Source organism: Puma concolor, chromosome B4 (assembly GCF_028749965.1).
Source record: "Puma concolor isolate L17-30 chromosome B4, mPumCon1.1.hap2, whole genome shotgun sequence".
Lineage (NCBI taxonomy): Eukaryota > Metazoa > Chordata > Mammalia > Carnivora > Felidae > Puma > Puma concolor.
In genome coordinates, this window is record NC_141673.1 from 36,633,479 (window position 1) to 36,647,012 (window position 13,534).

At 37.5% G+C, this 13,534-nt stretch overlaps 1 protein-coding gene across 2 annotated transcripts in view; it reads right to left on the reverse strand.

Annotated features, from left to right (window-relative positions):
• The window catches only part of TMTC2 (transmembrane O-mannosyltransferase targeting cadherins 2), a 404,595-nt gene that overhangs the window by 154,730 nt on the left and 236,331 nt on the right, over positions 1 to 13,534 (reverse strand). For both annotated transcript variants that reach the window (XM_086712717.1, XM_025926374.2), the window contains exon 5: positions 289 to 374. In XM_086712717.1, coding sequence (XP_086568843.1) covers positions 289 to 374 — 86 coding nt within the window. The remainder of the gene's footprint in view (positions 1 to 288; positions 375 to 13,534) is intronic.

The window sequence follows — 13,534 nt, forward strand, 5'->3', positions numbered from 1 at the left end:
AGAAACTATGAATAGTCATTGCCCTCATAGAGCTCAAAATATTTTGAGCTTAAACGCTAGAGGACTAAAAGTTGTGTTCATCTTAATACATTAAAAATGATAAATGGATATCAAACATGATTCAATTGAGAGAGATCTATTTGTGAGAGGCTTATAATCCACCTGGTAAATATTCAGAAATGGAAACAGCATGTTTTTTTCTCTCTGAGGCTGTAACTCATCAAGATAATTTTCATGGATAAAGAAGGAAAGAAAGAGGTGTTTTAAAACAACTTGAATGTTACTTACAAGCCAGTGTAGGCCTGCTTCCGATCGCCAATTTGTAATAATGCAATGCTTCCGCAAACCTGCTGTTCTCCTGTAGAAGTAACCCTCTGCAGGAGGAAAATAGAAATTTGGAGGACTGAATTACTATACATAAAACCACAAATCTGTATTTTATATTTCAAAAATAAAAATGGTTAGAGGGGCTATACGAATGCTGACCTGGTAGTACAAAAATAAATTCTAAGTAGAAGGAAATGACTCCTCAGGAGAGAAAATACTGGAGAGGTATCAGCTACATTTATGTTGCATTAGAAAGTATTAAGAAGTATTTTCAAAAAGCCCTTTACTCCCAGTGAACTTTTCCCTTTCCAGCAGTTTTCCTCTCCCATTGGAATGACCCACCACCTGGATTTCTTCTTGGAGCATGCACAATTTTTCATCACTTCAGAAAGGAAACTTGTCTAAGGCAACACACACACACACACACACACACACACACACACACACACACACACACAAGAACATGAGATGCCTCTCTGACTAGCCATATTACTGGGGAAATATTGGTCCGTGACTGCCTGAGAAACAAAAGGTAATATGGGTCAACAGGAAAAAGAATTTAATCAGATACTATACAGGAACAGAGAAAAAAGATTGAAGGTTACCCACATTGTTATTTCCTTATTTTCTGGATTCGGTTAAATAAGTCTTAATTTCAGAACACTGGGAAAACTTCACTTCGCTGTTGTGAGACACGACATGCTTTTGTCTACAGACCCCTAAACCCCATGGGTCTCCTGCGGAAGCTTCTAAAGCAGTGGCCACATGGATTATATGTCATTCCAGATTCCACCCTCATGACCTAAATGAGAATCAATTATAACCATATCTATAAAAATACAGTGTCGGGGCGCCTGGGTGGCGCAGTCGGTTGAGCGTCCGACTTCAGCCAGGTCACGATCTCGTAGTCCGTGAGTTCGAGCCCCGCGTCAGGCTCTGGGCTGATGGCTCAGAGCCTGGAGCCTGTTTCCGATTCTGTGTCTCCCTCTCTCTCTGCCCCTCCCCCGTTCATGCTCTGTCTCTCTCTGTCCCAAAAATAAATAAACGTTGAAAAAAAAAATTTAAAAATACAGTGTCAGGGGGCGTCTGGGTGGCTCAGTCAGTTGAGTGTCTGACTTCAGCTCAGGTCATGATCTCATGGTTCATGGGTTCAAGCCCCGCGTCAGGCTCTGTGCTGACAGCTCAGAGCCTGGAGCCTGCATTGGATTCTATGTCTCCCTCTCCCTCTGCTCCTTCTCCACTTGGGATCTCTCTCTCTCTCTCTCTCTCTCTCTCTCTCTCTCTGTCTCTGTCAAAATGAATAAACAGTTTTAAAAAATTAAAATACAATGTCAGGGAATTGGACTAAGTACAAAAAGGTCTCTCAGAAGCTTCTTGGCCTATGCCTTATTCTCTTGTAATCAGCGAGTATCTTACAGACATTTGGCACCTTTATCGGGCCCGAGTACTGCTGTCATCCACCGCAAACTGCAGAGACCTCTTGCAGCTGCTAAGGCCTTTGCAAAATGAGAAGGCTACCGATAAAAACACATCATTTTGTAGAATACTTTTAAAATGTTCAGCTTACTATGTAATGGGAATCACTGAAAAAATATCTGAAGAAGATCATTTCAAACTTAAAGTCTGCTCACTTGTATCATTAGCAAAGATTAACCTTACTATTTCTAATATTTGTGTAAAAGTCATCTGAACAGATCAAACCATTCCAAAGCACATTAACATCACATACATAGATACATAAATGCACATTTCTTTTATTTCTTTTTTATTTTTTTTATTTTTGAGAGAGACAGAGACAGAATGCGAGTGGGTTAGGGGCAGAGAGAGAGGAAGACACAGAATCCAAAGCAGGCTCCAGGCTCTGAGCTGTCAGCACAGAGCCCGACGCAGGGCTCAAACTCACAAGCTGTGAGATCATGAAGTGAGTGGAAGTTGGATGCTCAACTGACTGAGCCACGCAGGTGCCCCCATAAATGCACATTTCTATAAAAAGGTTTGAAAATCAGGAGACTATAGATGCTGGAGAGGATGTGGAGAAACGGGAACCCTCTTGCACTGCTGGTGGGAATGCAAACTGGTGCAGCTACTCTGGAAAACAGTGTGGAGGTTCCTCAAAAAATTAAAAATAGAACTACCCTAGGACCCAGCAATAGCACTGCTAGGAATTTACCCAGGGAATACAGGAGTGCTGATGCACAGGGGCACATGTACCCCAATGTTTATAGCAGCGCTTTTAACAACAGCCAAATTATGGAAAGAGCCTAAGTGCCCATCAACTGATGAATGGTTAAATATGTGGTTTATATATACAATGGAATACTACTTGGCAACAATAAAGAATGAAATTGAGCCATGTGCAGCAATGTGGATGGAAATGGAGGGTATTATGCTAAGTGAAATAAGTCAGTCAGAGACAGATACCATATGTTTTCACTCATATGTCGACCTTGAGAAACTTAACAGAAGACTTCATAGGAGAGGGGAAGGGGGGATAAAAGTTATAAACAGCGAGGGAGGGAGACTCTTAAATACATAGAACAAACTGAGGGTTGATAGGGGGGTGGGGGAAAGGAGAAAGTGGGTGATGGGCACTGAGGAGGGCACTTGTTGGGATGAGCACTGGGTGTTGTATGGAAGCCAATGTGATAATAAAGTATATTAAAAATAAAAATAAATAAAAAGGTTTGAGCAACTATTAATTTTTTAATGTTTATTTTTGAGACAGAGGGAGAGAGAGTGTGTGAGCAGGGGAGGGACAGAGAGACAGGGAGACAGAATCCGAAGCAGGCTCCAGGCTCTGAGCTGCCAGTAGAAAGCCCTACATGGGGCTTGAACCCACCAACCATAAGATCATGACCTGAGCTGAAGTCAACACTCAACCGACTTCAGCCACCAGGGGTCACTGAGCAACAATTAATTTGATCAGGAAATTGATATGCTTTGCAGTTGAGTATACTTTTCAGTTGCTAGAAAAAAGTTTCCTGAAGTATCCAAGAGCTTGAGACAATGTTCAAATGCTTTTATTTATTTATTTGTTTGTTTATTTATTTATTTATTTATTTATTTATTTATTTATTTTGAGAGAGAGAGAGAGAGAGAGAGAGAGAGAGAGCGAGCAAGTACAAGTTGGGGAGCGGCAGAGGGAGAAGGAGGGAGAGAATCTTAAGCAGGCTCCATGCTCAATGCTGAGCAGGACGAGGGGCTTGATCTCATAACAGTGAGATCATGACCTGAGTCTAAATCGACAGTCAGACACTTAACCAACTGAGCCACCCAGGAACCCCTGTTCAACGGTCTTTAAAAGTAGGTATATACCTAAAACTAATATAACATGGTACATCAACTACACTTCAATTAAAACAAATAATAATTTTAACAAAGGGATGAAATACTCTTTGTAAAGACCCGATTCTCTTTAAAATAAATAAATAAATAAATAAAAAGGATAAAACTGTTAAAGAGAAAGAACATTCACATACTTTTCAAAAAAGGAATAATTTTCTTTCTAACTATAATTTTATTGACAAAATGCTGGATTTCCAGTTAATTAAGCTCATATACATAATCTCATTTCAGAAACTTATCTACAACCTTAATTACCTTCATCACTTTCCTTTGAGACTCAGATAACAAGGTCCTACACCTCTGACACAAGGCTGATGGCACCAGAGGAGAAATGACTTTCAGATATTCAATTCTATTTTTTCTACCTTCGTTAGGAATCAAAATGCTTCCAAGAGCCCCTCTTTATCTAAAATCTTCAATATTTTGGTCCACTACAGTTTCCTTTGCTTTAAAATTACAAAAAAAAAAAAAAAAAAAGTTTGTGTCTCTTAGCAGAGAGGAAGAAAAACTCCTACAACCTTTAGTCATTCCGGAATCCTCCTCTACCTCTTATTGCTCTCCTCCTCCTCCTCCTTTCAGAATGGTCTATAGTGTGTAAATGTCGAATGACTCAAATACCATTTAACCCTAAATCCAGTTTAGGTTCTAATTATCAACCCCCAATCCCCTCCAAATAGTGTGCTTATATGAATTGCCCACACAACTGTAGTATTTGTGACTGTGAAACTCCTCTTCCTTCCTGAAACTATTTCCCGTTTCCTGGAGACCAGGCTCCCCTAGTTCTCTTGACCTGGTACCATCCTACAGAGAATAAAGAAAAGTGTCTCTTGAAGAACATTCCTACATTACTTTGAACGACTGGTACTTTAAAAGACATTGTCTTTCTTCTCTTTTCTTCATAAATACTGTCTCCACATGACATCATGCTTACGTGTAGCTCACGTATATACTGACTGTTCTCAATTCTGAAGTAGTGATTGGTCTCCTGACATCCAGATTTATTTTTGACAGCTTACTGAACTACATCAATCTAGGTGCTCGCTGGAATTTCAAAATCAACATATCCAAAACTTGAGAACAGCACCTCCTGCTCAACAATCATAAAAAGATGGGGCGCCTGGGTGGCTCAGTTGGTTAAGCGTCGACTTCAGCTCAGGTCATGATCTCACAATTCATGAGTTAGAGCCCCACGTCTGGTTCTGTGTCGATAGCTCAGAGCCTAGAGCCTGCTTTGGATTCTGTGTCTCCCTCTCTCTCTCTGCCCCTTTCCCATTCACACTCTGTCTCTCTGTCTCTGTCTCTGTCTCTCTCTCTCTCAAAAATAAATAAACGTTAAGAAAAAGAATAAAAAGATAAACACATGAAATAAATAAAAGAAGAAAAATATCTCCTTGGCAATCAGTACTGTCATTCACTACATTTACAAAATCAGAAACCTGGTTATCATTCTTGACTTTTTACTCATACTCACAATTCCATGTTTTATAAAGTCTCCAAAACCCACAAACTCTTATTTTCTAACTCTTTACTCTGTCTCTCAAGGTTTATCTTCATGGCTCTGTTAAAGCCCTCTGTATCTTCACTGTCACCTAAATAACTGCAACAGCCCATTAATTAGTCTCCACATAATTACATTTCTGAAGGGCGAATATGCTGTTAGGCCAGACAGAATTAACATGAGGGGACGAGGCACAATGTGCCTAAAGGCCATAAACCTTGCAGTCTGATGAATTCAGCCTCCCCAACACTGATGTATTAAATTCCAATCATTTCCCAATTCAAAAAACGTACAGAGGAGAAAATGACACATATCATGATCACCACACCTAGACAACCCTGTCCAGCCTGCTCTATTCTTTGGAGGAACATAGTCCCATGGGGTGCTACAGCAGGCAAATGTCCAGGAATACATATAATGAATCTGTGAAGTATCATTCCCTACTTTATCTGAATAAAGGTAGCAGAGGAGTGAGTCCAATGGCGTGAGGTGGCTATTGTGACTGATTTCTCGTGGCTAAAGATTTTAACTAAGAATCAACTATGCCATAGTGTACATGCTGTAAATGTGAACAAGACAGAGATCCACTCGCCTGTGGATGAACAATCTACTGAGGGAGATAAATAAAATAAATGGTGTGGGAAACTACTCTGCGAGTGCATGGAGGACCAACACTGGTCCAGCTCAGGAGTGGACAGGTGAAGGTTCAGAGTCAAAGGGACACTGGCAGAGGTGTGTAATAGGCAGCACTTAGCCAACAGTAAAAAATGTTATGAGCTCCATGTTGCACAGGAAGAAAAGAGGTTCAGAAAATTTACCAACTAACTCTAGGTTTTATGATTAAGAAGAGCAAAGCCAGGATCTGGAACACAGTTTCTCTGATAATAAATCCCACGTTCTTTCTAGAAGAAAAGAAGAGGAAAGCGAAAAATATTTCAATTCGAAGTGCCTGCATACTAGCTTAGGTCGCCTTTTGTTCAAGCACCCTCCAGATTTGGTAAAACACTAACTTGCATCAATGCTCTGAAAAGGAATCGGACAGTTTTGGTGGTTCAGGATGAATTTGGGTTAGTTGTAGCACTGTAACAACCAAGCTTCTATTACTGCTGTTCTCCACATTTACCAAACCTGTTTTTTATTTACTGAAGAGATGACAGAGGAATAGAAACGCTTCACATAGTAATAATTATGGTAATAATAATAACTAAACTCATTTGACACAGTGTGTCAAGCACTTGACATAAAATTCACATTTATTTTCAACAATAATCTTACGAGGTAAGCTATTATTACTAGCCCCATTTTACAGAACATGAACTTCAGACAAGAAAAAGTTAAGCAACACACACCAAAGGTCACACAACTACTAAGAAGGATGCTATAGTTGAAGCCCAGCAATCTGATAATAAAGAAGGATCTGTATTGTCATAAAACATTTATACCAAAGGCTTTTCCAGAATTGTTTAAAATTGATGACATGGTTTGTGTACACACTGATGTCAACAAAATATTCTGGATGCCCTATATATTAAAAATAAAAACACATTTTAATATACCACCAAGCCAGAATCTAATGAGAAATAAATTTATTCATATTACATGAAGGTGCTTTATAATCAAGGAAATAGTTCATGCTATACATTAATGTAAAGTTAAAGTCTTTTGAGAAAGAAATTGAAAAAAAAGTTACTGATCTCTGAATGTTAAGTGGTTGGGTCACTTTTACATATGTATGGGTGTAGGTGGATATGTTATTTTCTTTTTTTAATTTTAAAAAATTTTATTGTTTATTTATTTTTGAGAGACAGAGCTAGAGTAGGGGAGGGGCAGAGAGAGAGGGAGACACAGAATCTGAAGCAGGCTCCAGACTCTGAGCTATCAGCACAGAGCCCAACGCAGGGCTCAAACTCATGATCCGTGAGATCATGTCTTGAGCTGAAGTTGAGGCTTAACCGACGGAGTCCCCCACCCCCCCCAGGAACCGCTATAGTATTTTCTAATAGAAGAAAATATTTTACTTCTCATATTTCTCCCCCAGTGATTTATCTTTCAGAAAAACAATGAAATTAAGCACTGAGGGAAGAAGAACACAAACTGGGGAAACAGAGAAAATAAATATTGTTTTAGTCAAAGAAAGAAAGCACATCTGGATCTATAATGTTCACTCTAACAATTAAATTTTAGAAAAACACTTTATTTAACAAAAACAAACAAACAAAAACCCACAAAACAACAAAATGACCTCCCTTAAATCTTATTGGCTATTCTTTAAAACAACTTTTTTAATGTTTGTTTATTTTTGAGAGAGAGAGAGAGAGAGAGAGAGACAGTGTGAGTGGGGAGGGGGGGTGCAGAGAGAGACACACACACACACACAGAATCCAAAGCAGGCTCCAGGCTCTGAGCTGTCAGCACAAAGCCCAACGCGGGGCTCAAACCCATGGACTGTGAAATCATGACCTGAGCTAAAGTTGGACGCTTAACCAACTGAGCCACCCAGGTACCCCTCGGCTATTTTTAATCTTGTTTTGACCATATGGTTTAGGAATTACCACTGAGCATGTAAAATATTCTTTCCCCTGTGAAAGTTTTGTCTAGCTTTATGCCAATCTCCCTAACAACCCTGTCTTTGTCTAAAATCCCATTTTTAAAGAATCACAATAATCTAGACACTTGATAAATGAAAACCAATCAGACCCATGATAACAGTGGATTGGACAGAGTTAAATGCAAACATTAAATGCAAATAGGCATACAAATCCCTAGCTGACTCCAAACATTGACAGAGACAGAAGGGGAACATTTATTTAGCACAGTGTTTCTCAACCAGGGATGACTTTTGTCATATCCCCCCATCTGGCCTGTCCCCCTGGGAACACCGGGCAATAGACATTTATACCGTCATGTCTGGGTGGATTCTACTGGCATCTAGTGGGCAGAGGCCAGGGATGCCGCTAAACATGTAAACATGTTAACACAAGACAGCCCCCCAAATCAAAGAATTATCTGGCCCCAAATACAAATAATGCTGAAGTTAAGATATCACATTTTGCATTTCATATGTACTAACTGCAACACATGTCTTCAGAATATTTTCTGAAGAAGACTTTATTAGGCCTCCATGTCCCCTCATTCACATACATGAACTATGCAAAGAATATGGAAAATAAGAAATCAAACTATGGGGATTACATTATTTTTCAATAAAAATCTAATCTATCATTTCTACTTTTTTCATTAAAAAAAGGAATTAGAAATGGGATTTTCTAAAAATTAAAAAGAAAAAGCATGCCTGCCCTACCTCTAGCAGTACATCTAAGCAAATAGTCAGTGGCTCTTTGTAATAAGATTGCCCTCTATACATAACTATAGAAACATACAGATCTTCAAGCAAAGCTTTCTTTTGCCTCAGGTTCTAACAGAGGTCTTTCAAAATAGTTGAAATAGTTGGTATTTTTTTTAAGTTTATTTATTTTTGAGAGAGAGAGAGAGAGAGAGAAGGTGTGAGTGAGAGAGGGGCAGAGAGAAAGGGAGTACACAGAATCAAAGCAGACTCCAGACTCCAGCCTCTGAGCTGTCAGCACAAAGCCCAACGTGGGGCTTGAACCCAGGAACAGCGAGATCATGACCCGAGCCTAAATCGGATACATAACAGACTGAGCCACCCAGGTGCCCCCAAAGTTGGTATTAATAAAGCACATCAGCAGAAAAACATATACTTTTGAAGAATATATGGGACAGTGAGTAAGCTGATGTTTACACACAAGAATGTGGGTGAAACAGGATGCAGTTTACACAGAGTCATGCACTAAGACAACTTAAAATTAAGATTATATTATGAGGAATATTTCACAGTCGGTAGCTTGGCTATTCCCTGGGTAAACATACTTAGCAATCAGAATAAATCGGATAACTTACTGTTCACAGGCAATGGCTCACAAAATAATTGTAATCCCTACAGCCCAAGTACAGTAGTCCTCCCTTATCCACGAGTTTGCTTTCCATAGTATCAGTCATCCGTGGTCATCTGTGGTTGAAAGACCATCTTCCTTCTGATGAATCATCAGACGGTCCATAGCAGCCTAACGCTACCTCACAATGCCTATATCATTCGCCTCATTTCATCAGGTAGCTATTTCATCATCTCACGTCATCACAAGGAGAGTGAGGATGGCACCGTAAGATATTTCGAGAGAAAAAGACCACATTCACATAACTTTTGTTACAGTATCTTGTTATAATTATTGTATTGTATTATTGTTGTTGTTAATTTCTTACTGTGCCTAACTTATAAATTAAACTTTACATAGGGATGTATATATCAGAAAAAATACAGAAATGAGAAATAGGGTCTGGTACTACCCATAGCTTCAGGCATCCCACTGGGGGTCTCGGAACATATCCCTCACAGGTAAGTCCCCCACTGGGGCTATTATAATAATAAAATATGTTCATTTTAAATTGAGATATTTATCTGAATTTTATTGCATTCGAGTGTCTTTTAACACATGGCACTTTGAAACTAGGATGCTTTTCTTTAAATAAAATATTATAAAGTTTAGATGTTCAATTTTATTCTGAGGTATTTATGCATTGGAAATTTCCCAAATGAAATTAATTAGCACTGGTTTGGAGACATATTTAAACTTTGCATACATCCAAATTTCCTAATAAAATTGACTAATTTAACTAATGACTGTAATAATGACATTTCATATAATTTAACTGTGAAATGGCATTACAGTTGAACTTGTTCTGTTTTTTTTTCCAAGATTTATGCTTAGTTTTAGGCTATGTTTATAATAGGACACTTGGAAAAATAAATCTTTCTAATATCAAACAGAAGTGACAATAGCATGTCACACTCATACACACAAATGCTTCTGAATCTTGCTTGATAAAATAGATACGAGGCAAAAATTTCAAGTGACTGTACCAGCAATAAATGGAATCTATTATTATAAGAGCTACCGACAACTTGCTCAGATGTAATGACAAAAGTGGGGCAGGCAAGCTTTCTCTTTTTTAATTTTTAGGAAATTCCATTGCACTTTTGGCTTTAAGATAATAATCAATAGAAATGATAGACTGCAAAAACAAACCTGGTAAATAAAATGAGTAATTACTACTTGAATCAATGGCAGTAACTCCAAGGGTTAGACTGACACAGAGCTTGGAAATTAGGTATCTAATAGGTACTAGCCACTGAACATATAAAAAGAACCATGACCAATCAGAAATCCAGGCTTGGTCATGTGAGTAGGTGCTGTTCAATCTGATGAAAGCACAGCAGTCTGTGTACCTCTTAGGAAAGGTCCCTGAAAAAAGAGAAACCATGTTCTTCCTTATCTTTCCTCTGTCCTGCTGACTTTAAGGTAAAAGTCCTCTTCTGAAAACTGTTAGAAAAAACTTAAAGGAGCCCAGGAAACAGCCCTTCATGAAACTCTTCTATGACCTCTTGGGGCTACACATCTCTGGACTTCTTTTTGTAAGATAGCAAATACAATTTTAACTCGTTGAAGCTAATGTTAATTTGGGTTTCTTACTATTTGCAAACCAACCTCTTCCCAACTGATAAAATGCCACATGCATCATTTTGTTTTCTATTTGTTTTGTTTTGCTTGTTTTTAAACCATGTAAGACCATAAAATATGTAATATCAAGTATGGCTCTGGTAGAGTATTTTAAGGAAAACTTCTAATTATATTTGAATGAATACAAAAAATGAGTTGTCTGGTTTTTAGTGATAACCAGACTAGGCAATTGCCAAGTATAAAAATAGCAATTTATATTTAATTAAAGTTATATAACTTAAGAGCGTAATGGGTGCATGAAATTGGAACTCTTAAATTAAGCTCCTAGACATCAGAGTGGTCAGAGTTATCACTCTTCACTCAAAAAGAGTAATGACATTAGTAACATTTTTTTTAATAAAAGCATTTTAATTAATCTTCTCAATCCCCAAATAACTAGAAAGAAGGAAACTCACAGGAATTATCAAGTGAAATGAAATAGGTAGGATTTTCATCTCATAAAAAAAAAAAAAAAAAAGATTCAGTGAGATATAATTGATTGAATTTGAGCTCCAAAGGAGATACCATAAAGTTATATTTTCTGGTCTCACACTGCACGTCAATAGCTTTCAGGTTGCCATAGGATAATAAACCTTGTATCTGAGGACCAAACATATTAATTCTCTCTACTCTTATCTTTTTTTCTCAAATCATATACTCAACTCTCTCTTTCTCCCATTCTATTTTAATTAAACTATTTCAATTTAAGAAGTAAAAATGGCATTTTTACAAAGATGACTTTGGGTATAAAAGCACTAATAAGGAAGTGGATATAAATTGTTCACATTTTTACCTAAAACACATAAACTCAACTTGTGAAAACAATATATAATATGTATGCTACAAAAAGCATGACTTAATTGGATACTTATTTTAAACTATTGTTAAGTTATTATACATGATTATTATATACCATTATGTACTATGGGCAAAACAGAAAAGATGTCCCTTCTTGAAAAGGTGAAATTCCACTGGAAAGGGTAATGAGCAAGTTGTTTCCTGACTCTGTACTTAAAATGCATTAAAAAGAATGGAAACAGAGATGGAAAAAAAGACACCAGCCATGTGACATGAATTAGACAGATGTGCACACCTGATTCTATTACATAGCTCCCCAAGCTAAATCCTATTTCATCGGATGTCACTTCCAAGTGTCACATAACTGCCAACTAGATTTCAGAAAATACAGTTAAGCTTCCTCTCCGGCATCTTTCTTTTGACACAGACCTGTTTATTTGTTCTAAATTGAATTTTGTTTAACTTTGACAAATAAAGTACCATACTGACATCTTATTTCATAAAGAAGATTTTTTTTCCATTCTAACCTGTCAAATGTGGAACAGTAGGCATCCAATCAAATTAATTTTGTTGTTGTTATGTATCAAATGCATTACCAAAAACCTTATCAATAAACATTAGGGGAGAAATGAAGAAGTTGTAGCTTTTTTTTCCTTTTTTCCTTTTAAAATTAGTTTTTGCTTAGGGTCTAAAGAAGGAGAAACATATGTTCACTATGTCTTAAAAATATGTGAGGTCTCAATTAAATGGAGCATTCATTAAAAAGGTACTTCTCCTGAGCAAGAACTGAGACAATGGCATCTTAACAAGTTTTTATGTCCTATGAAAGCCCATTTGTATCTGTGACAGGTCCTGAAAAAGATGCCTCATGATTATTACCTTTCATAATTCTTTCAATAAGCCCATAGAGACACAGTCCCCATTTTACAAAGAGGAGCCCCCAAATCAGAATGGGTACTCAACTTAAAAAAATCCATGTAGCTAATTTATTGTTGGATCTGGGATTCACATAACTATTAATATATGCCTACTTTGCTTTATAACTGTCTTCTGAATATATAATTAAGGCTATATTTTCCTCTACATGTCATAAAATAATAATAGGTATGAATATACATCCCTAGTTAAAAAACAGTGTTTAATAGGAATCAAGAAAGAGAATTCATACTGGATGGTTTTATGATAATGTTTTACATATTATTTCTTTTCATCCTTAAAATTAGTAATATAAGATATTACTCTTTTCACTTTAGACATGTGAAAACATCAGGGAGAGAAGTTAAATAACTTACCCAAGATAACACAACTAGAAAGGTTCAGAATAAGACTCATTCAGAGCTGCTCGGCTTCAAATCCTATTACACCACATTGGTCCATTGGGAAGAAGTGCCTGTTCTCAGTATAAGCATTAATAATTACCATCTGCTGGCTCATATATCCAGTGCTTCTTCACTGTCTGTATCAACATATTTCTTTCCCCTCTTTCTGTGTTTATGTATGTCCATACCAATGGAAACATATTTTTAATTTGCTTCAAATGTGGATAAACTAAAGCCTCCTATGCCTATCAGCCTTACCAAGAACAAACATGCTTGTATGATAGCTAATTTCATGTGTCAGCTTCATTGGATCATAGGGTGCCCAGATATCTGGTTAAATGCTATTTCTGAGTACATCTGTGAGAATGTTTCCAGAAGAGATCAACATTTTATTCACAGACTGTATAAAAAACAGATTACCTTTCCCAGTGTGGGCGGGCATCATCTGATCTGTTAAGGCCTGAACAGAACAAAAAAAAGAAAATGGGAAGATTTGCTGTCTCTCTGCCTGAACTGGGGCATTGACCTTCTGTCTTCAGACCTCCTGGTTCTCAAGCCTTCAAATTCAGACTGGTATTTACAAAGGCTCTCAAGGCTCTGAACTACACCACTGTCTCCTTGGATCTCCAGCTCGCAAAGAGCCAATCCTGGGACTTCTAACCTTCATGATTGCA